The sequence below is a fragment of the Bufo gargarizans genome, chromosome 9 (genome assembly GCF_014858855.1).
Source record: "Bufo gargarizans isolate SCDJY-AF-19 chromosome 9, ASM1485885v1, whole genome shotgun sequence".
NCBI classification, from domain to species: Eukaryota; Metazoa; Chordata; class Amphibia; order Anura; family Bufonidae; genus Bufo; species Bufo gargarizans.
The window spans coordinates 187,852,037-187,877,103 of record NC_058088.1 but is presented as its reverse complement, the minus strand read 5'-3'; the positions used below and the strand labels follow the sequence as shown (position 1 = coordinate 187,877,103).

General features: G+C 45.3%; 1 protein-coding gene across 1 annotated transcript; it reads left to right on the top strand.

Moving 5' to 3' along the window:
* The first annotated feature begins 722 nt into the window (after positions 1-722).
* LOC122919876 (leucine-rich repeat-containing protein 38-like) lies at positions 723-23,984 on the top strand. Its single transcript, XM_044269060.1, has 4 exons — positions 723-748; positions 17,738-17,790; positions 21,784-22,377; positions 23,677-23,984. The coding sequence occupies exons 1-4, from the start codon at positions 723-725 to the stop codon at positions 23,982-23,984; spliced, it is 981 nt and encodes a 326-aa protein (XP_044124995.1).
* The last annotated feature ends 1,083 nt before the right edge of the window (positions 23,985-25,067 follow it).

Sequence of the window (25,067 nt, the reverse complement as noted above, 5' to 3'; positions counted from 1 at the left end):
ATTTTTCCTGCGCTGATACACTGTAGCAAACTTTGACAAAAGACAGATTGGCTAGGTTGGATGCAACTGTAGCAAACTCTCAGCTGTGGGAAGTATTAGGATTGCCACTGGATGTAAAAAAGATAATGACATTCAATGACAGAAAACAGAACAGACCTAACACTTCTCACAGCTGAGGGTCTGTTCCATTGCCAGACTATAGACACAGCTTACCTGCCTTTTGATACATTGTAGTAAACAAGGGTTATGCTGTGGATGGCTTATGCCCAGGCTGGATGCAATTGTAGCAGATTCTCAGCTGTGAGAAGTATTAGGTCTGGACACAGTCACTGGACATAAACAAGGATTTTTCCGTTCCCTGACAGCAAGCAGACAAAACTGAGCTTAAAGTATATTGGAAAGTTGAAGAACTTTTCATGATATAGTTATGCAAGGCTGCATTCGGTATCTCATCTGGAGTGTAATACCAGACACAACCTGAGAACGGATGTGGCGCTGTGCAACCCCATTGTAATTGTAATCTCTCGTTTTACCTGACGGGGGCTATAGTGGTACGGCAGGACCCCAGTAGGTGAGCCAGGGGCCCAGTTGGTGATGGACCCGCACCTTTTCACGCAACGCCCGTGTGAAACCAGCCTTAAGCTTCCTCTATACGTTTGTCATGTGGTGAGTACCTGGGGTGGGGCTCTACGCCCCTTAGGGTGCAAGGCAGGGTGTCGGCCATGTATCCAGGACGGCCTGTGGCAAGGTGAGTATTTTTTTTGCCGGCACTATGGTGTGTGGGATGGGGGGGCTGTTGGGTCTGGGGGTATTTTATATAGACACTGTGGGTACTACAGAGGGGGGGAGCATTATAGATAACGGGGGCAATATTTATACTGGGGATACTACAGAGGGGCATTATATATACTGAGGACCTGGGGGGGGGGGGGCGTATAATATATTCTGAGGGCGCTGCAGGGGTTTTTGTGCTTATTTCACCCTTTTCGGTTCACACAATTTTGCGGGTTTCAGTGTGGATATGGTGCCAAACACTGGGGCTGAAACCGCCTTCCATTGTTTCCAATGGTAAACCACACCACAGTTCATGCGAAGCCGCAGCGGGAGCGTACTCGCAGTTTAGCTACATTCAATGGAGATGAACCTAGAACGGGTCCTCGTAGGACCGTGGGAGGGTGAGATCCGCGGAAAAAATGCAAGTAAAACACGTGGGGTTTGGTGCGGATTTGGTGATGCCATGTTGCCAGAAATGTCTGTGCCACCCAGCTTTTCCAAATGCAGATATAACAAGTGGGCAGGACATGGCATGTCAGGACGGCTCCAGGTCTATTTTATGGGGATCACAGCGCGGTAAACAGGACGCGGCGCGACGCAGGACGGTTCCGGTGACGCTGGTTAATTTGCGGCATTTCCAGGGATCTCAGGACATAATGACAGCTCTTATCTCCTCCATGTCTTTTAATGAGCCACTTTCCTGCGGAGGCGCAGGCTGCTCCTCGTACGGAGACCTCGTCAGTGGGGAAATGAGGTGCAATTTATGTTTTACAGCACATCTGCTCAGCGGACACGACTCTCATCATTCTGCTATTTGTATAAAGCAGAACTCCGACAGAAAGGGTGTAACTTGCCCCTCACATCCCCCTCCCAGTTAATAGGGGCATATATTATAGTGTTTTGCACCTGTTTTAGCCTCATTTTTCCCTTTTTTTTGGACAAATTTTTATAGGCATATTTACTATTGAACGTGTGCCTGTTTTGGAGACATTTGAGCCTCATTCGACAATTTTCAGTTTTAGACTAGTTCTGGTGGCGCTGTCTTTTTTTATTCATTTTTGCACCTTTCTCGGCCTATTTATGTAGGTGCGCCTTTTTTTTCACATGAATTGGGTATAGAAACATTCTCATTTTTACCCCACTCCATGGGTGGAGTAGATCTGTCCGTCTGCTCTGTGTTGGGCAGTGCGGCAATTTGGTTAAAATAGTCGCCTCAGCGGGTAGACGTGCTCCTCTTCACAAACGTGTATATGGCTGCGACTTTATAATCTAATATTCGACTTTTTCGCTGCACTTTTGCACCTAATTCCTGAGCCGACCTACGAATAGTCTAATTTCACACGATCTGCCTGCGCCCTGACGAGCGCAAAGACGCATCCACTAATCGCACTCAACAGACGAGCATCATAAATGACGCCCAGTGCATCCATAGTGCAATCATCAGCAACAGTGCACCCCCCAAATAGTACAAATAACAGTGCACCCCCTAAATGGTACGAGTAACAGCCCCCCCCTCAAATAGTACAAATAACAGTGCACCCCCTAAATGGTACGAGTAACAGCGCACCCCCCAAATAGTACAAATAACAGTGCACCCCCTAAACAGTACGAGTAACAGCACACCCCCCAAATAGTACAAGTAACAGTGCACCCCCTAAACAGTACGAGCAACAGTACACCCCCCAAATAGTACAAATAACAGTGCACCCCCCAAATAGTACAAATAACAGTGCACCCCCCAAACAGTACGAGTAACAGCACCCCCCCAAATAGTACAAGTAACAGTGCACCCCCTAAACAGTACGAGTAACAGTACACCCCCCAAATAGTACAAATAACAGTGCACCCCCTAAACAGTACGAGTAACAGTACACCCCCCAAATAGTACAAATAACAGTGCACCCCCTAAATGGTACGAGTAACAGCGCACCCCCCAAATAGTACAAATAAGGCCGAGTTCACACGAACGTGTGTGACCCGTGCTCGTGCTGCGGCCCGCAAACAGCGGGCCGCAATGCACGATCGCCGGCCGTAGGTCAGCCGCATCGGATCGCGGACCCATTCACTTTAATGGGTCCGCGATCCGCCCGTTCCGCTAAAAGATAGGACATGTTCTATCTTTTTGCGGAACGGAGGTACGGGACGTAACCCCACGGAAGCACTCCGTAGTGCTTCCGAGGGGTCCCGTACCGTGCGGCCGTTCCGCTATTCCGGATTTGCGGACCCATTGAAGTGAATGGGTCCGCATCCGTGAATCGGAATGCACACGGAACTGTGGCTGTGTATTGCGACCCGCGATTTGCGGGCCGCAATACGGCCACAGATCACACACGTTCGTGTGAACTAAGCCTAACAGTGCACCCCCCAAATAGTACAAGTAACAGTGCACCCCCTAAACAGTACGAGTAACAGTACACCCCCCAAATAGTACAAATAACAGTGCACCCCCTAAATGGTACGAGTAACAGCGCACCCCCCAAATAGTACAAATAACAGTGCACCCCCTAAACAGTACGAGTAACAGTACACCCCCCAAATAGTACAAATAACAGTGCACCCCCTAAACAGTACGAGTAACAGTGCACCCCCCAAATAGTACAAATAACAGTGCACCCCCTAAACAGTACGAGTAACAGTACACCCCCCAAATAGTACAAATAACAGTGCACCCCCTAAACAGTACGAGCAACAGTGTTATCCTCCATAACAGGAGAGGACAGCGGCCATACGTACGTTTATACACCCCGGGTGACCAGAAGACATAGTCAGTAGTCAGTAGTGAACCCGTTCTCCATGTCATCTTGTTTTTCTGACAAATTTGCCGTAATTCCTGCAAATAAGAATCCCTTAGAGGGCGTCGGCGAGAGAACCGGTTCTGCTGCATCGTCGCCCCGTCCATCACAGAGCAGAACCCGGGGCTGATACAGAAACCAGCTCGTATTTGTTCCTGGAAAAGCTGGGTGACAACACAACCAGTGTACCCCCTAAATAGTACGAGCAACACAACCGGTGTACCCCCTAAATAGTACGAGCAACAGTGTACCCCCTGCCTAAATAGTACGAGCAACAGTGCACCCCCTAAATAGTATGAGCAATAGTGTACCCCCTAAATAGTACGAGCAACAGTGCACCCCCTAAATAGTACGAGCAACAGTGCACCCCCTAAATAGTATGAGCAACAGTGCACCCCCTAAATAGTACGAGCAACAGTGCACCCCCTAAATAGTATGAGCAACAGTGCACCCCCTAAATAGTATGAGCAACAGTGCACCCCCTAAATAGTATGAGCAACAGTGCACCCCCTAAATAGTACGAGCAACAGTGCACCCCTAAATAGTACGAGCAACAGTGCACCCCCTAAATAGTACGAGCAACAGTGCACCCCTAAATAGTACGAGCAACAGTGCACCCCCTAAATAGTACGAGCAACAGTGCACCCCCTAAATAGTATGAGCAACAGTGCACCCCCTAAATAGTACGAGCAACAGTGCACCCCCTAAATAGTACGAGCAACAGTGCACCCCTAAATAGTACGAGCAACAGTGCACCCCCTAAATAGTACGAGCAACAGTGCACCCCTAAATAGTACGAGCAACAGTGCACCCCCTAAGGCGCCTTTCACACGGGCGTTGCGGATTGGGGCCAGATGCGTTCAGAGTGCGTTCAGTGAAACTTGCGCCACTTTGCAAGAAAGTTAAGTCAGTTTTGTCTGCGATTGCGTTCCGTTTTTTCCGCGCGGGTGCAATGCGTTTTGATGTGTTTTTCACGCGTGTGATAAAAAACGGAAGGTTTACAAACAACATCTCTTAGCAACCATCAGTGAAAAACGCATCGCACCCGCACTTGCTTGCGGATGCAATGCGTTTTTCACGCAGCCCCATTCACTTCTATGGGGCCAGCCTGCGTGAAAAACGCAGAATATAGAACCTGCTGCGATTTTCACGCAACGCAGAACTGATGCGTGAAAAACAACGCTCATGTGCACAGCCCCATTGAAATGAATGGGTCAGGATTCAGTGCGGGTGCAATGCGTTCATGTCACGCGTTGCACCCGTGCAGAAAACTCGCTCGTGTGAAAGGGACCTAAATAGTGCGAGCAACAGTGTATCGCCCATAACAGGAGAGGACAGCGGCCATACGTACGTTTATACACCCCGGGTGACCAGAAGACATAGTCAGTAGTGAACCTGTTCTCCATGTCATCTTGTTTTTCTGACAAATTTACCGTAATTCGTGCAAATAAGAATCCCTGTGTATACGAGGGCATCGGCGAGAGAACCGGTTCTGCTGCATCGTCGACCCATCCATCACAGAGCAGACCCCGGGGCTGATACAGAAACCAGCTCGTATCTGTTCCTGGGAAAGCTGGGTGACAACACAACCAGTGTACCCCCTAAATAGTATGAGCAACGCAACCAATATGGCTGCCATTATAGCTCAATGAGAGGTTGTCACCTAGTAACCCAGCAACCAATCAGTTTGCTGCTTTCATTTTACAACCAGGTCCAGAAAAATGACACCTGGATTCTGATTGGTTGTTAAAGGTGATTATAAAAAGGACAGTGCTAGTGCCCCTAGTGGTGAGTGGGAGGTATAGGCCTTAGCTGTTACTAAGGTGTCTGAAAGTGGGCGGGTCTGGGTGTCACTCCTGCAGCCAATGGAGAGGAGGCATCTTGGCTGATTGACAGGAGAAGCAGCTGAGGTGAGGGAAGGTTCTGGAAGTCTCGGTGTGAGCTGAGGAAAGAGGAAGGCAGAGGTTATAAGAGAGGGAAGAACAGCAACTCCATGATGGCTGCTGACAGGATTCCCTGTATCAGTTTACTGCCATGAGGGGAATATTTACCTGCTTCATTTTTTGACACATTTTTGGTGTGATTTTTTAAATTGTTGAAAGGCGTTTGTACAAAAATGGTGAAAATTTTAAAGATTGAGGTAAAAATGACTCATAATTACACCATAACCATGTGTAACATAGTCTGTCCATGTCAGAGAGGCCCCCCCTAACAACTGAACCCCCACACTGCATAGTAATGTCCTGACAACCGGGCCCCCGCACTGCATAGTAATGTCCTGACAACCGGACCCCTGCACCGCATAGTAATGTCCTGACAACCGGACCCCTGCACCGCATAGTAATGTCCTGACAACCGGACCCCTGCACCGCATAGTAATGTCCTGACAACCGGACCCCCGCACTGCATAGTAATGTCCTGACAACCGGACCCCCGCACTGCATAGTAATGTCCTGACAACCGGACCCCCGCACTGCATAGTAATGTCCTGACAACCGGGCCCCCGCACTGCATAGTAATGTCCTGACAACCGGACCCCTGCACCGCATAGTAATGTTCTGACAACCGGACCCCTGCACCGCATAGTAATGTCCTGACAACCGGACCCCTGCACTGCATAGTAATGTCCTGACAACCGGACCCCTGCACTGCATAGTAATGTCCTGACAACCGGACCCCCGCACTGCATAGTAATGTCCTGACAACCGGACCCCCGCACTGCATAGTAATGTCCTGACAACCGGACCCCTGCACTGCATAGTAATGTCCTGACAACCGGACCCATGCACTGCATAGTAATGTCCTGACAACAGGACCCGCACTGCATAGTAATGTCCTGACAACCGGGCCCCTGCACTGCATAGTAATGTCCTGACAACCGGACCCCCGCACTGCATAGTAATGTCCTGACAACCGGGCCCCTGCACCGCATAGTAATGTCCTGACAACCGGACCCCTGCACTGCATAGTAATGTCCTGACAACCGGACCCCTGCACCGCATAGTAATGTCCTGACAACCGGACCCCTGCACTGCATAGTAATGTCCTGACAACCGGACCCCTGCACTGCATAGTAATGTCCTGACAACCGGACCCCTGCACTGCATAGTAATGTCCTGACAACCGGGCCCCTGCACTGCATAGTAATGTCCTGACAACCGGACCCGCACTGCGCTCTTCATACCCCAACACTGTATAGTAATGTTCTGACAACCAGATGCCCATACTGCTGAGATGGTGTATCTAATCCTATCATGTGTGATACTGTCTGCTTAGCTGTGTATCTAATCCTATCCTGTGTGATACTGTCTGCTTAGCTGTGTATCTAATCCTATCCTGTGTGATACTGTCTGCTGAGCTGTGTATCTAATCCTATCCTGTGTGATACCGTCTGCTGAGCTGTGTATCTAATCCTATCCTGTGTGATACTGTCTGCTGAGCCGGTGTATCTAATCCTATCATGTGTGATACTGTCTGCTGAGCTGTGTATCTAATCCCATCCCGTGTGATACTGTCTGCTGAGCTGTGTATCTAATCCTATCCTGTGTGATACTGCCTGCTTAGCTGTGTATCTAATCCTGTCCTGTGTGATACTGTCTGCTTAGCTGATGTATCTAATCCTGTCCTGTGTGATACTGCCTGCTTAGCTGTGTATCTAATCCTATCCTGTGTGATACCGTCTGCTTAGCTGATGTATCTAATCCTGTCCTGTGTGATACAGTCTGCTGAGCTGTGTATCTAATCCTAAATTGTGTCATACTATCTGCTGAGCTGTGTATCTAATCCTAAATTGTGTGATACTGTCTGCTGAGCTGTGTATCTAATCCTATCATGTCTGATACTGTCTGCTGAGCTTTGTATCTAATCCCATCATGTGTGATACTGACTGCTGAGCTGTGTATCTAATCCTATCCTGTGTGATACCGTCTGCTGAGCTGTGTAGCTAAGCCCATCATGTGTGATACTGCCTGCTGAGCTGTGTAGCTAAGCCCATCATGTGTGATACAAGCTGCTGCCCCTCTGGGGTGTTCTGTAATCTGTACGTCTTGTCTCTTATTTATTCCCTCAATGCTGTGATTCGCCGGAGTCCAGGACTTAGGGCTCTTTTACACAAGTGGATGCCGTGCGAGTAATCTGCTGCGTGAAAGAGAACCAAGCCCCGCACTGGACAGCAGAGACACGGAGTATTAACATGACTGATATTGCTCCGTGCCCCTCTGTGACCTTTTTACTACAAATTTACAGTGAGATGAAGTTGTCACCGTGATTTTGTAGTAAAAAGATCACAGAGAGTGACGGAGCAATATCAATCATGTTACTGCTCCGTGTCTCTGCTGTCCGGAGCGGGGCTTGGCTCTCTTTCACGCAGCGGATTCCACGCATGCCATCCACTCGTGTGAAAGAGCCCTTCTACATTGTAACAAACCAGGCAAAAGCCACAAAATAATCGCTGAAACGTGGCGCGCCTTTAAATGCGTTTGCTGTAAACTGCTGCAGCCGCCCCTTTACTTAGGCCGGTGCTAGATCTCGATACTCACAGGGTGCTGCTTCCCCGGCTAGGAGATGGTTCAGTGCCCGCTTTCTGGAGGGGAACGCCCCGGCCTCACTGTTCAGGAATGGGGGGTGTCTTCCGTACTGGTGGTTTTAATGTTATGGGCGTATACCCTAGCGGATCCTATAACAGCTGCATCCTGGAGTGTGATATTTGCGTAGTATATACCCAGTGGTGTAATATATTTGTACTGGTTGCAGGCACTCCGATTCCCGAAAACCAGTGTTGTCTGCAAAATTAGATGATAAGTTTTATCATTTAAACCCTTTCTGATGGAGCGATTTTCCATTTTTGCGTTTTCATTTTTCGCTCCCTGTCTTACCGGGGCTATAATATTTGTATTTTTATTTCCCCATAGTCGTAAGGGCATTTTTTTTGGTGAAAAAAGTTGCACTCTCTAATGCCACCATTTAATATTGCATAAGAGGAGCGAATAAAGTGCGAATAAAGCACTGGACATTATAGAGATGTCCTGAGCAGCACAGATGCAAATAAAGCACTGGACATTATAGAGATGTCCCGAGCAGCACAGATGCGAATAAAGCACTGGACATTATAGAGATGTCCCGAGCAGCACAGATGCAAATAAAGCACTGGACATTATAGAGATGTCCCGAGCAGCACAGATGCGAATAAAGCACTGGACATTATAGAGATGTCCCGAGCAGCACAGATGCGAATAAAGCACTGGACATTATAGAGATGTCCCGAGCAGCACGGATGCGAATAAAGCACTGGATATTATAGAGATGTCCCGAACAGCACAGATGCGACTAAAGCACTGGACATTATAGAGATGTCCCGAGCAGCACAGATGCGACTAAAGCACTGGACATTATAGAGATGTCCCGAGCAGCACAGATGCAAATAAAGCACTGGACATTATAGAGATGTCCCGAGCAGCACGGATGCGAATAAAGCACTGGATATTATAGAGATGTCCCGAGCAGCACAGATGCGACTAAAGCACTGGACATTATAGAGATGTCCCGAGCAGCACAGATGCGACTAAAGCACTGGACATTATAGAGATGTCCCGAGCAGCACAGATGCTAATAAAGCACTGGACATTATAGAGATGTCCCGAGCAGCACAGATGCAAATAAAGCACTGGACATTATAGAGATGTCCCGAGCAGCACAGATGCAAATAAAGCACTGGACATTATAGAGATGTCCCGAGCAGCACAGATGCAAATAAAGCACTGGACATTATAGAGATGTCCCGAGCAGCACAGATGCAAATAAAGCACTGGACATTATAGAGATGTCCCGAGCAGCACAGATGCAAATAAAGCACTGGACATTATAGAGATGTCCCGAGCAGCACAGATGCGAATAAAGCACTGGACATTATAGAGATGTCCCGAGCAGCACAGATGCAAATAAAGCACTGGACATTATAGAGATGTCCCGAGCAGCACAGATGCAAATAAAGCACTGGACATTATAGAGATGTCCCGAGCAGCACAGATGCGAATAAAGCACTGGACATTATAGAGATGTCCTGAGCAGCACAGATGCGACTAAAGCACTGGACATTATAGAGATGTCCTGAGCAGCACTTATGGTAAGATATATCACTTACTTTCTCTGCTCACTGTGCAGCTCTCCACTCCTTGCCCTCCTCTCTCTGTAGACTTCTAAGGGATAATCCTTCTCTTTCAAGTTGGATTTATCACAGAGTTTAGACAAAAATTTTATTTTGGATAAGTGGGAGGAATAGGGAGAAAAGAGCTGATAACTGGAGAACAAGGCATTATTTTCTGATAAGACATATTACAAAGCTTCTTATATTCACCTTTATTATTGATTTATGCAAATAATAATGACCATTTAATTCCATTAATTATAGGACGAGTGTCTATCAGTCATGGGATGCTCCACTGGTAGACATCATTAGGAGTTGTTGGAAAATATTATTCACACTCAGCGCCATCTGCAGGTGACCAGTGTGCACTGCGATGATTAAAGGGGTTTTCCAAGATTGTTTTATCTGATGACCTATCCAGTATCTGATGGGTGGGGGTCCGACACCCTGGACCCCTGCCGATCAGCTGTTTGAGAAGGCATTGGCACTCAAACAACCGGGTAGGAACACAAACCATCATGGGACAAGTTCTTAAAAGGGTATTGCCAACATATGCCCATATTGTCTGATAGGTGTGGGTCCCACCTCTAGGACCCGCAACTATAAGGAGAACTGAGCGGGGAAAGCTGTGGCTGGAGGACCCGGGGTTTCCCAGGGTCCGTCCACCACCAAGCGCTGCTCCCATACAAATAAATAGGAGCACGGCCCCTGCTCCCATTAATTTCTATGGGGGCAGACGGAAATAGCCGAGCCAGCGATCAGCTATTTTCGGCGGCCCCATTGAAATGAATGGAGGGCGGCTGCGCATGCGCAGTGCACCCTCCATTAATTTCCCTGCTCCGTTCTCGTTGTAGGTGCGTGTCCCAGAGGTGGGATCTGCACCTTTTAGACAATGGGGGCATATCCTAGCAATATGCCCCCATTATATGTGATGCTAAAACCCTTTTAAGGGGAACTCTGATTGCTGATATGTCTCCTGTCAGACATCTTTTTTTTCGACCACTTAGATGTTTCCTTATAATTTCTAATTCTGAGTTTTGGGAATATAGGGTGGACTTGATGCGGGGTACATAGCGGAGTCAACATTAGAGGCATCCTTTGAAGATCTTGGGCACCAATGTAAAAACTGCCACCAGGTCTAGTGGGGTATTTTGGTCCCTCAGGCAACAGGGGCTGAATGCTACCTCTGCAACCCCTATATCAAATCTTCCCCCCCCCCCTTTACCCAAAATAAAAACACTTAAAAGGGTATTCCCATCACAGACAATGAGGGCATATCGCTATGGCATCTCTGGGACCTGCACCTACACCGGGAAAGGTGGTGGAGGGTGCACCGCACATGCGCAGCCGCCCTCCATTCATTTCTATGGGGCCTCTGAAAATAGCCGAGTGCTGGCTCAGCTATTTCCGTCAACCCCCATAGAATTGAATAGGAACGGTGGCTGCGCAAGCGTGGTGCACTCCCGTTCACTTTAAACAATAATAAAAATAAACATCATGGGCATCCCTGCATGTAGCTGTGCATTGCGCCCCCAGAATGAATTTTACTGGTCGGCTCTAGGCACCCCAGTCCGACACTATGTGTTTGGTATTGCAGCTTGGTCCCATTTACATGAGCTACACCAGTGTCTTCACTGGCCTAAGAAGAGCCACAGCGCTCATGGAGTACTGTAGTCTCTGCAAACAGCTGATTGCACCCCCACCCATTAGATACTGATGACCTGTCCTAAGGATACATCATCAGTATTAAACAGTCAGAAAACTCCTTTAAAGAGGAACAGAAATATTCACTATATTTGATTTGTTTCTATAATAATCTGTAGAACCTTGAGTTTCTCATTTACAGTAGAATTTCAGATGGATCCACTAGGGGGCAATATAGGCCTGATAATAGTCTACTTAGTGCCCTGCTCCTCATTCACATCCGTATCATCCAGCCTTGACAATTATTTTCTCTCTCCAGGACCTGAGCCTCTCCGTCCAGTCGTACATTTCTGATGGTAACACTTCACCCACCTAGATAATCATCAGCTGAATGTGACTGAGAGGTCTCATGGGCAGATTATCGCACACAACAAACCTATTACCAGATAATTATCTGGACGTCTTTTACATTTAGATTTGGTTTTCTGGCACAAAACAATCTTAACTCTTAAACAAAGCAATTTTCTTCTTTCTTAATCAGCGTTGTTTCACGCGGAGAAGATACTGATGGCGTCTTGCAAACTGTTCTGTGTCCAGACGGTAATCAAGCAAGCTCTCTCTTCCCCTCTCCCAGCAGGAAGGCCCAGCACGGTCGTGTAAGTATTTCTGGATCTGTTTTGTAGAATTTACCCTGCTATCCTGTTACTTCTGAATGTCCAAATTCTATCAACATTCAGTCTTGTTGGGAAAAGAAACCCTCAAGGACATATTCCTGCTGTCCTGAAGAGAATGGGGCTGAGGGCAATACCAAGCACAACCACTATACAATATACGGCACTGTGCTTGATGAGCTGCAAGACGGCCGCAGAGCTCACAGCAATGGGGGTGCCTTCTCAAACTGGGTGTCAGACCCCCGCTGATCAGATACTGATGACCTATCCTAAGGATATGTCATCAGTATCAAAATCCCAGAAAAACCCTTTTGAGATAGAAGTCAATAAATTGTATGTAACTCCATGAGTATGAGGTCGTCTGAAATCAATCTTCTGTTTTACCAGAGGCTCAGCTGTGTCCGTTCTCCTTGCTTTACACTGCAGCTCTGCTTGTCCACATTGGATGCTGGCTCTTTGGCACCCAATATACTCAGTGCAGTCCAATCTGTATGAAATGCTGTGGTTGTGTGTGGGTGCACCTTGGACAATACTCTTAATGTACACGTCTGAGGCAGTCATGATATGAACAGAGTCTTATGCTGGCCATAGTACTGATCATGGCCTCCAATTTCCAGAACCTTATGGGGTTTCGCCACTCTCCTCAACAGCAGATGTCAGAGAAAGAAGGATCAAGCTGTTGGATTTCAACATGTTCTCAGAGGAGCGGTGTCTGGAAGCGGGTTACTCCCCCTCACCATTCAGAAGACATCTACACTTGGCCAAGCCCAGCATGCATGTGCAGATTGGGAAGGATAGTTGTCAGATAAACAGTCTAATGTATGACCGGCCTTTGACATGCTTTTATTTCACCTCCTGTTCCACCACCCTAATAGTTTACTGTCACCACCCAGATCATATATCCGAAGGAAAAGAAGAGCTTATCAACCAGACAATGGAATTAATTCTGTAAATAGCACCCAGAAGGGAGAGACGCCTCTGTAAAGTTAGGGACTCGGCTCTTTTGTTTGCACTTAAAAGGGGTTATCCCATGATTAGTGTAAAAAAATAATAATCAGACATCATATAGTACATGATAACCCCTTTCTAACAAATCTAGAACCAGCCCTGTACCTCACATGGATCCAGAGATATCCACATTCATTGCTCTGCTAAATTTATATCAAACTGAAAACTCAAGGGGAGTGTCCTTTCTGCTGCAGCTAAGGGGCGTGTCTCAGCTCTCCCTATCACAGCTCAGGGGGCGTGTCTCAGCCCTCCCTATCACAGCTCAGGAGTCAGTTGAAGGATCGAACTGAGCATGTTCCTCAGGAGGCAGTTGAAGGATGGAACTGAGCATGTGCGGCCTTTTCAGTGAGCAGGTCAATAAAATAAGAAAAAAACAGCAGGTGGCGCTGTACAGACATTTTATTGAATAACAGCGACTATGCAAAAATTTTTATTACATACAATTACAAAAGTATTCAGATACAGGTGCTGGTTTGAAAACTGTAGAATATTTTTGTGGGACAACACCTTTAATATAATTCTTAAAGGGGGCCTCCACCAATTCCTGCTCAACAGGACGAGTATGCTCTGTATTGCTCCGTGCAGCAGTATTGGAGATGATTGGCTATCTTTCATACAGTTAACCCCTTCCCGACACATAACGTACTATTACGTCATGGAAGCCACTGCGTTCCTGCAATTTGACGTAATAGTACATCATGGTGATCGGGCGGGCATCGGAGCAGTGCGCACGCGAACACTGCAGGGGCCCGGCAGTCCCTGGTAGCCGGGCCCCTGCTGTATCCGCTGGCATCACTGTAAAAGCCGATGCCTGTGGATTAACCCGTCCTATGCCGCGGTCCTCGCTGACCGCGACATAGCAGGGGTTTGTGTTGGGTGAGGGAGCACATCGACTCATTGTGTCAGAAGGCAGCCAGATGCCATGCAGAGGCTGCCCAATGCCTTGCACTGCATCGGGACCTGCCTTCCACGAGTGCCGAGGAGATCCAGCCTCAGGCCCGCCTCCTAGGCAACCTGTTAGTGTACTACTCACTGTGCATGCATTGCAGAGGGGATCAGACCCCCAAAAGTGAACATCAGAAATAAAGAAAAAAAAGTTTAAAAAAAAGTGTTTTTATTAAAATTAATAGTTTTTAAGTAAAAAAAGAAAAAGAACGCCCCTTTCCCCTTATTTTATGATAAAAAAGAAAAAACAGAAAAATATACATGTTGGGTATCGCCACGTCTGTAACAACCAGCTCTATAAAAATATCACATGACCTGACCCCTCAGGTGAATACCGTAAAAAAAAAAAAAAAAGTGTAAAAAAAAAAGCAATTTTTGTCACCTTACATCACAAAAATTACAACACCAAGCGATCAAAAAGGCATATACCCCAAGCGATAAAAAAGGCATATCCCGCAAAAAATTAGAACTTAACTAAGACGATCTGCTCTATAAAAAAGTCACATGACCAAATCTCTCCGGTAAACTCTGTAAAAATAAATAAATAAAAACTGCGCCAAAACAACCAATTTTTTGGTCACCTTGCCCCATAAAGTGTAATAATGAATGATCAAAAAATCATATGTACCCAAAAATGGTACCAATAAAAATGTCAACTCTTCTTGCAAAGAATTGGCACAAGACAATTGGCAGAAAAAATAAAATAAAAATAGGGCGTTTAGAAAATGGAGATACAAAAACCTAATTTTTGTTTTCAAAAATGCTTTATGTAAAACTGAAACAAACATTATAGAAAGTAGACATAGTTAATATCATTGCGTCTGTAACAAGCTGCTCTATAAAAATAGCGCATGATATAACCTGTACGATGAATGTTGTTAAAAATAAAAAATAAAAACGGTGCCAAAAAATCAATTTTTTGGTTACCTTGCCTCACAAAAAACGTAATCTAGAGCAATTAAAAATCATATGTACCCCCAAAATAGTACCAATAAAACTGGCACCTTATCCTGTAGTTTCCAAAATGTGGTCACTTTTTGGAGTTTTAAACTGTAAGGGTGCATCAGGGGGGCTTCAAATGGAACATGGCATCCGAAAACCATATGGTGTTCCTTTCCTACTGCGCCCTGCCGTTTGGTCATACAGCAGTTTACGACCACATATGGGGTGTTTCTGTAAACCGCAGTATTAGGGTAATAAATATTGAGTTTTATTTAGCTGTTAACCCTTGCTTTGCTACTGGAAAAAATTGATTAAAATGTAAAATCTGCCAAAAAAGTTAAATTCAGAAATGTAATCTCCATTTTCCAATAATTCTTGTGGAACACCTAAAGGGTTAACAAAGTTTGTAAAATTAGTTTTGAATACCTTGAGGAGTGTAGTTTCTAAAATAGGGTCATCTTTGGGTGGTTTCTATTATGTAAGCCCCACAAAGTGACTTCAGACCTGAACTGGCCCTTAAAAAGTGGGTTTTGGAAATTTTCTGAAAGATTTCAAGATTTGCTTCTAAACTTCTAAGCCTTCTAACGTCCCCAAAAAATAAAATGTCATTATCAAAATGATCCAAACATGAAGTAGACATATGGGGAATGTAAAGTATTAACTATTTTATGAGGTATCCCTATCTATTATAAAAGTTGAGAAATAGAAATTTGAAAATTTGGGAATTTTTCAAAATTTTGGGTAAATTTGGGATTTTCTCACAAATAAAGGTGAAATATATTGACTCAAATTTATGACTATCATGAAGTACAATATGTTACGAGAAAACAATCTCAGAATGGCCTGGATAAGTAAAAGTGTTCCAAAGCTATTGCCACATAAAGTGACACATGTCAGATTTGCAAAAAATGGCCTGGGCAGAAGAGCGAAAACTGGCACGGGGTAGAAGGGGTTAAACATAGCAAAAGAGTCTCTGCCACTGCTCCCTACTACAGAGAAGCTAACAGTCCAACTATGTGTCGGCCTCTGATTTTTCACTTAGGCCTCTTGCACACGAATGCACGAACACTCACCGTGGGGCATCCGCAGTGGATCACGGACCCATTCACTTTATTGGGTCAGCGATTCGGCCGTTCCACAAAAAGATAGGACATGTTCTTTGTAAATTTTGTTTTTATTAGTTTTTAAACAAGAAAAATAAAACTTTTATTAACAGTGCACATGGTTCCATTCACCATTACAATCAAAGTATTATAATATAACAATATTTAATAAAAAATCGAGCATTATTAATATGAAACTAATAAATATTACAAATAAAGAAAAAAATGCACTGGGGGAATAATTCTAATGAATATACTGTGAATGAGCACATATAATCTTTTTGCGGAACGGAAGTACGGGACGAAACCCCACGGAAGCACTCCGTACTGCTTCCGTAGGGTTCCGTACTTCCGTTCCGCATCTCCGGATTTGCGGACCCATTGAAGTGAATGGGTCCGCATCCGTGATGCGGAATGCACATAGAATGGTGCCCGTGTATTGCGGATCCGCAAATGCAGTCTGCAATACGGCCACGGAGCGCACACGTTTGTGTGCGCTAAGCCTTAAGGTTTTCTGAATTTCTCATGTTCTTGTCTCTAGATTACAGACCATGCGCCCAGTGACATATGTTAAGTCTGGATTGGACTTTATTACATAGAGCTGCCAAGTCAAGGAAGAAATCTGTGCATACTGTGAGAGATTCCGGGAAGCGAATCGACACCACGGATGAAGAGGTTGGTATGGCATAGATATGGCGGGAAAGATCTGTTACTAGAAGAGACCCCTTTAAATTAAGGTCCTAACAGAAAGTGCTGATCTTCTTAGGATGAACTTAAAGGGATTGGGTCATCTCACATTTATTAGTGCCTCGCCTATAGTGAACTTTTGAAAACTTTTTTTTTTTAGTTGTTAATCCTTCTCACCCAATCCTGTTGAAAATGAAATCCTGCAAACCGCAACCTGTATTTACTTGTTATTAAATGCTATATTCCCCAGGGAACCTATACATGGAATGCCAGGGCTTCTGTGTACACCAATTACTCAGCGACTGCCATCTGGGCACGGTTCCAGCAGGTTCATTTCTTATTGCGCTCTCACATCCATCGCTATTGAAATGCTGATGGTTTCTGCGACGATTAAAAAGTTATTTCATTTTCTACTCTTTTAAATTCTCCCAAATCAAAGGGATAGCCTTATCTGATTAAGCGTTGGGATATGCTATCACTTTGTAATTGATGGGGTTCTGGCTGTAGGAACCCCAGTGGTCCTGAGAATGAAGGGGCCACAGAGCATTCTTTCTCTGGATCAGTGGGGGTCCCAGTGGTCAGACCCTTACTAGTCATAAAGCAATGGCATGTCCTTTATCCAATGTGAATAACACTTTCCGAACATATATTTTTTTTTTAAACAGGCAGAAAAGGTGACGCTGAAAACTGATAACCATTAGGCAAGGACTCCACGTACTGAACTGGTAGTATTACTGTGGCTCATGCACAACTGCAAGGGAGGAAAAGGCATACAATCAAGGCTGACAACTCTGTGCCACTGTGGAGCCCTAGCCTTAATGTAAGACTAAAATGTGCTCAGAACAGTTGTCACCCCTCGTCCACCAGTGCAGGTAGGTAAAACATATACTGTATTCAGCGCATTGCTCAGCAGGGGGCATCAGTGAGCACAAGAGTGGCATAGAACCGTTCCTCTATAAATGCCATAAAAGAAGGGAGCGTCTCCTGCTTAGGAGCCCCCCAAAATTAGCCATCCCTTGGCATTTATAGAAGCAGGCCACCCATTGTGGTGTCGGGTTTTGCCAAAAATACAATGCTTTATAGCATTAAAATAGTATTAAACAGCAGTCAAATGAATTGGTTAATCTTAGTATCCGTGAGGGTCTAGGGCAATAAAGGAAGTGATATCAGAAGGCTAATGTCTGTATACCTGGTAGTCTAGGGCAATAAGAGGCTTACTTACATTACCCCTGGTGGTCTGGGGTAGTGAATGGGTTAGTATACAAATCCATGGTGGTCTAGGGTAGTGAATGGGTTAATATACAAATCCCTGGTGGTCTAGGGTAGTGAAAGGGTTAGTATACAAATCCCTCGTGATCTAGGGTAGTGAATGGGTTAGTATACAAATCTCTGGTGGTCTAGGGTAGTGAATGGGTTAGTATACAAATCTCTGGTGGTCTAGGGTAGTGAATGGGTTGGTATACAAATCCCTGGTGGTCTAGGGTAGCGAATGGGTTATTATAAAAATCCCTGGTGGTCTAGGCCAGTGAAATGGTTACATTAAAAATTTTTGGTGATAGGTAGAAGAAGAGTTAATGTTGCATACCGGCGGTCCGGTGGGTTACTGGATACTCTAGGCCAGTGATGTTGAACCTTTTAGAGACCGAGTGCCCAAACTGTAACCCAAAACCCACTTATTTATTGCCAAGTGCCAACACTGTAATTTACCACAGTCCAGTATAGTATATCTTCCATGTACTTTATCATTTAGCTATATATGCTCCCTACATTCAGTGCGCTGCCTGTGCTGTTCATAGTGCGCCCTGCGCTGATGAATGGCAGGAGAAGTCTAAGGCATATTGGTATACCATGGACTTTTTCCAGGGTGCTCATGCCCACAGAGAGGGCTCTGAGTGCCACCTCTGGCACCCGTGATATAGGTTCGCCACCACTGCTTTAGGCTATAGTATTGTCCTCTCTGTAACAAGGGGCTGAATACTGATCATTAAAGAGTTTTTTGGGGGTAGGATATTGATGAACTATCCCCAGAATATGTCATCATTATTAGACTGGCGGAGTCGATCAGCTGTTTGAAGAGACTGTGTCGCTCCCTCAGCGCAAGGAACCAACCAGATGCGGATGATGGATCTTCAGAAATATTTATTGCAACCACACTACGCATTTTGGGGAAAGAATCCCCTTCATCAGGTGAAGAATATTGCATAACAAATCAACAAACAGACTGGATATACACACACATATGGTCACATGCAAGTAAGGTCAGAGGGGAGGTGGGCATCACCCCAAAATCTCCCCAAACTGGAATCATAAAAACAAATATACAAACTAATAAATTAAAGGGAACCTGTCAGCTGGATTTTGTGTATAGAGCTGAGGACATGGGTTGCTAGATGGCCGCTAGCACATCCGCAATACCCAGTCCCCATAGCTCTGTGTGCTTTTATTGTGTATAAAAACCGATACATATGCAAATTATCCTGAGATGAGTCAGAGCTTGAAAATATGACTTTTCTCTGGTCACACAAGTAAGATATGACTCTTTTTTATGTTAATTTGCATACATATCAAATCGTTTTTCTAACACAATAAAAGCACACAGAGCTATGGGGACTGGGTATTGCGGATGTGCTAGCGGCCATCTAGCAAACCATGTCCTCAGCTCTATACCCAAAATCCAGGTGTCAGGTTCCCTTTAAGACATATACATATATTCACTGCCCCTTTGGGCTTACAGGCTATCCACACAAATGTATTTTGTTCATTAATATACATTATGATCGCTTTAAGACACTTTAGGGATCAGCCCATCGCTAGGGAGGAGGAACTGCGTCACCCAAGGTCACATGATCGCTGTTCCGATCATGTGACCTATGATGCAGACTTGTTGCTAGACAACGTGACGCTTCCCTTAATGTGCATTTTTTGCAATCAATTATATGTATATTTATAATTATATACATTATATATTCTAGTTATTGTGTATTTTATCATATCATTCATTTTTTTATTATTAATATATTTTGTAGTCTGTCTGATATATTTGGGAATATGTCTCTCTCCCCCTTCTTTCTTCGAAATAATATAATACATTGCCCCGTGGACCGATCGCTCCCAGTGATGAATGGCACCTCAAGCACCTCTTCACAGCACTGCAGACTGCCCCATGGAGGCGGCGTGACGCCTGACCCTTCCGAGTGCCGAGCCTCTCTTCACGCCGGCCTGGAAGTGTAACGTCACCTAGCAACAAGTCTGCATCATAGGTCACATGATCGGAACAGCGATCATGTGACCCTGGGTGATGCAGTTCCTCCTCCCTAGCGATGGGCTGATCCCTAAAGTGTCTTACAGCGATCATAATGTATATTAATGAACAAAATACATGTATGTGGATAGCCTGTAAGCCCAAAGGGGCAGTGAATATATGTATATGTCTTAATTTATTAGTTTTGTATATTTGTTTTTATGATTCCAATTTGGGGAGATTTTGGGGTGACGCCCACCTCCCCTCTGACCTTACTTGCATGTGACCATATGTGTGTGTACATATATATATCCAGTCTGTTTGTTCATTTTTTATGCAATATTCTTCACCTGATGAAGGGGATTCTTTCCCCAAAAACGCGTAGTGTGGTTGCAATAAATATTTTTGAAGATCCATCATCCGCATCTGGTTGGTTCCTGGCGCCGAGGGATGCTCCTTTCTTTCACTATATACTAATCCTCTGTGTGGGCATTGGCACGCTCATCTGGGGACACCTGCATCCGTGGCTGCATACCTACCTTTACATTGGGGATTGAATTTATCTCCGACACGTCTTCAGTAGCGTTGTGCCTATATTTGCACAACCCTATAAGGTGAGCCTCCTAAATTGGAGTTTATTTCAAATTCCCAAACGTTTTTACCCTATGGTGCGCCCTGTTTTTCTGTCTATACAGTAAACAACCTGCTTTTACATGTCGCTCCTATGTATCAAGCACGGCGCCGTCCATTGGATAGCGGCTGTACTTGGTATTGCATTCTAGGACCATTCACTTGAATGGCACTGAGCCGCGCCTAGAAACATAGAAACATAGAATGTGTCGGCAGATAAGAACCATTTGGCCCATCTAGTCTGCCCAATATATCTGAATCCTATGAATAGTCCCTGGCCCTATCTTATATGAAGGATAGCCTTATGCCTATCCCATGCATGCTTAAACTCCTTCACTGACCAATTAATGGGACATCACAGGCCTAGGAAGGGGCTGCGGGCCTCACTGGAGCATCTCTGTCTCTTCAAACGACTGATTGGCAGGGTTGCCAAGAGTCATACCCCCACCGATCTGACACTGACGACCTATCCTGAGGAGAGGCCATCAATATCAAAATCCCAGAAAACCCCTTTAAGTTTCCTGCTCTTTCCATGCACTGATCATAGAGATGAGAGCAAGGTGGACTCTTCAGCTCTAAAGAAACACAGTTCTCTCTATGATCAGGTAGAGCAAATCATTCTACCTGATCACTCATAGAAGAGCTCAGGGCTTCTGAGCCGTTGGACCATGCTACCCTACAGCTTAGAGGGGAGAGCTGGCACCCCGTAATACTCTGTGATCACCCAGCTACACTAATGAGAAGAAATAAGGAATAAAACTTTTGATGCTTCTCTCATCAGTGTAAATAACGCACTGCCCACCTTACTAATCTCCAGTATGCCCTTTCTGGGTGAGAATTATTTATCCTGTTGGGTGGAGTTGATTCACATATCCCGGTCAATAGGAGAACAATGAAAGAAAACACAGCCGCCACATAACCTTAGAATAATCTCAGTAAATATTTGCACAGCTCATGTGACCCGTCTTTAGCTTAAGAAATTAGCACAAGTTTGACAAGAAGAAGTTTTTTTTTTTCGGCATTGAACTGGTAAGTCGATTTTTAAGAAATCTGTGCAGAACAAGATGCAGCCATGAAGTGGTGGAAGTCAAGCTTTCCTGAATATTTTTAGCATCTGAAAAGTTTGCAAAAAGTTTTTGGCAGTTGACCTGTGTTGTCTTTATTGACTGAAGATTGATCGTTGACATGAAGGGTTTTCTGGAAGTCGTCTTCTGGATGACTTTTTTAGGTACGAGTAGTCCACAGAACCCCAAGTGTCCAGATGTCTGCAGATGTTCTTCAGGAGTCGTAGACTGCTACGGAAGAGGTCTCTATTTCATCCCAGAAGATCTGGAGGAAGACACCCACACCATGCTCCTCGCCTACAATAAAATTACTGCCCTGAAGACGTTATCATTTTATAAGTACCCATACCTTAGTCATCTGGAGTTGCACAACAATTTAATCTCCAACATTGACCCTCAGGCCTTCAAGAACCTTCAGAATCTGACCTACTTGGATCTCAGCAGAAACCAGTTGACAATCTTAAAACCAAAGGTTTTCAAGCCGTTGACCAGCCTAAAAACATTAAACTTGGGGAACAACTGGATTACCAGCCTGCCCGGGGATATCCTGGAGCCCCTCAGAAATCTGACCACGCTGTATTTACACAACAACGCCCTGACTGGCCTGAGGGTGGACATTTTATATCATTTACCAGCCTTGACGCAGCTGAGATTGGATGGAAACCCCTGGGTTTGCACTTGTCAAATTCAGTATCTGTTGTCTTGGATGGTAGACAATGCTCAGAAAATTTATGGTAAGATTCTAGGATTTTTAGGAGAATTTGGCTAGCATCTGGGTATACCAAGAATGTGTCTAGTCTAGGATGGTTCCTCATAGAAGACTTTAGGTAAGTGCACATTCATCAGATTTGCTGTGGATTGTCTCTGCCAATCCACTGGAAAATGTACAAAGGTAAATTCACACAGAATTGTACAGATTTTGGGGCAGATTCGCTTTGTAATGTGGATTTGCAATTGAGATCTGCTAAAAAAAAAACTGAAATGGTAAAAATCTGCAGCAAAATCTGCATCACTAGACTACATGCAGATACGATGGCCTGTGCAGCTCAGAGAAGTGTGCATGTGTCCTAAAAGCAGAAAGGGGAGTAAAACAGTATTAGGCTACATTCACATGGCCTTATCCGTTTTGCGGTCCACAACCCGTGGATACCTTCCGTGTGCATCCTGCAGGCCCCATTGTCAAAATGCCTATTTTTGACTGAAAAACCAACAAGAATAGGATATGTTCTAGAATTTGCTGCGCAGATGCAACAGCACATGGATACATGTCTGCATCTTCTGTGGCCCTATAGAAATCAATGAGTCTGCGTGAAAATAGTCGTGTGAATGAGGTCTTTGACCATGGCTGTTGACTTCTTTACCCTGTTTCGATTGTTTTAAAGGGGTAGTATCTTCTTTTTTCCAGAAGTGGCTTGTCCATGGGCTAAATCTAGTATTGTAAGCAGGGGCGGATCGGCCATAGACCCTATGGGGAAACTTCCCAGTGGGCCAATGCCATGGGGGCCATCTGCACCCTCCTCATGGCTGCCAGTCAAGTAAGTAATGATTTTATGCTTCCAGAGCTGGGAGCGTCAAATACCTAAAGTATGTACCTAGCTGGCATCTACAGGTGCCCCCCTAACTTCTGAATTCAACTGTGTTGCCATCCTGAGGCAACTGGAATAGGAGGAAAGGAAGTGGTGCTGGCCACCACAGTGGGGCATCTGTGGAGGTGTTTTGTGCTGCTGGAGCAGTATTTTGTGCTGCACTGTGGCATTTGGCACTGCTGGAGTGGTATTTTGTGCCACAAAAATGGTGTTGCTGGCTCTGCCTACTTGTGTCGGCCCCACCTACTCTTGTAGGCTCTGCCTTCTATCAATTTGGACCCGCCTACAACATGGGGCCACTTTAAGTTCTCGGTCAGCCCCTGATTGCAGGTTAGTCTTTGTGAAGTGAATGGGGCCACTCGGGGGGGGGGGGGGCGCGGCGCTATTTCCCTAGCATATGCCTCTACCAACCCAAATTTTTTCCAATTTTTTTTTAATGTCTTGTAGAGAAAGAAAGAACTTTATGTGGAGTCCCAAAATACCTGAACCAATATCCTATCCTAGAAATCGAGAGGGACTCGTTCGACCACTGCCAGGACTTCTTCACCCTGCATGAATACCTTTATTTCCTGCTGATTGGCCTGGTGCTTTTCCTGAGCAGCATCATCCTCTGCCTGGTAACGGGGGGTCTCATTGTTTTCTACGAACGGTTGTTACTAAAAGCCCAACGAAAGCCACGTGTGTATAAGAAAAGGACAGTGAAGAAACAGGAGAGCATAACCAACGGCCACCACATACCAGTGTGCCATATATAAGTCGTGACCGAAACCTGCCTGTGCCTTCACTTGCTGAAAAATTTAAAGGGACACGAGTTATATATAAAAAAAAAAATTAGGAACACTTGCCATGATCTACTCCTCTTTACATAACCCTTCTAATGTCACAATCCAAAGGATGAAAAATGCAAAAAAAAGTTTTTATATTCTTCTCTTTGTGTTTTAGGAGACAGCCATTTTGACTCCTCTTCCTCTTTCTCCTTCCAATGCTAGTGAACGCAGACCATAAAGTTTAGAAAAACTGCTTACAGTCGCGATACACCATGGGGAGCTGCCAGCTATTCCATCCGACTCCCTCTCCCATACACATGCACGCTGGGCTCACAGGAGAATGCATGTGTTCTTACTGTGGATGGGGGGGGAGGAGTAAGAAAATCCAGCACCCCAATCCTCCCTTCCCCTGACATATGCCATCGGAGTCGGGAGGATCCCATACATCTCATTAGATGATTGGTCAGTCCTACAGAAATCGGTGGGTTTGACCAACAGTCTTCTAATGTGTCTTGCCAGCTTTAGACTGCATCATCAAGGGTCAGAACTGCCCACCATCATTTCTTAGGGCTCATGCATTCAAGTGTACTTAATCAGTGGACATTGCGGAAGATTGAATAGGTCTTAGGTCTGCATCCTCCAGATACAATCGAAGATAGGACTTCAACTATCTTTTTGTGGTGCGGAGACACGGATCAGGGCTTCCAATCCATACCTCTGCACCACAATCAGATAGTTGAAGTCCTATCTTCAGTTATATCTGGGAGATGCGAACCCATTCAAGTCAATGGGTCCGCATCCTTGATACGGAGTGCACACGGCCAGTGCCCGTATATATTGTGGACCGGCTGTTCGGTCTGTACGGTACGCAAAATGGGCACTGAGCAATTGATCTTACACCCCTCTCCCCATATGTGCTCGGTGCTTGTGTATGGAATGGTCGGGTGAGATAGTTGTAGACCAGCAGGTATCTTATGTGTATGGCCAGCCTTAGCCAAAGGCAGAGGGGGACCAGGAGGAAGAAAGGAGGTAGATGTTGGTGAAAGAAGCCTGTTTTTTTTAGGAGAGTTC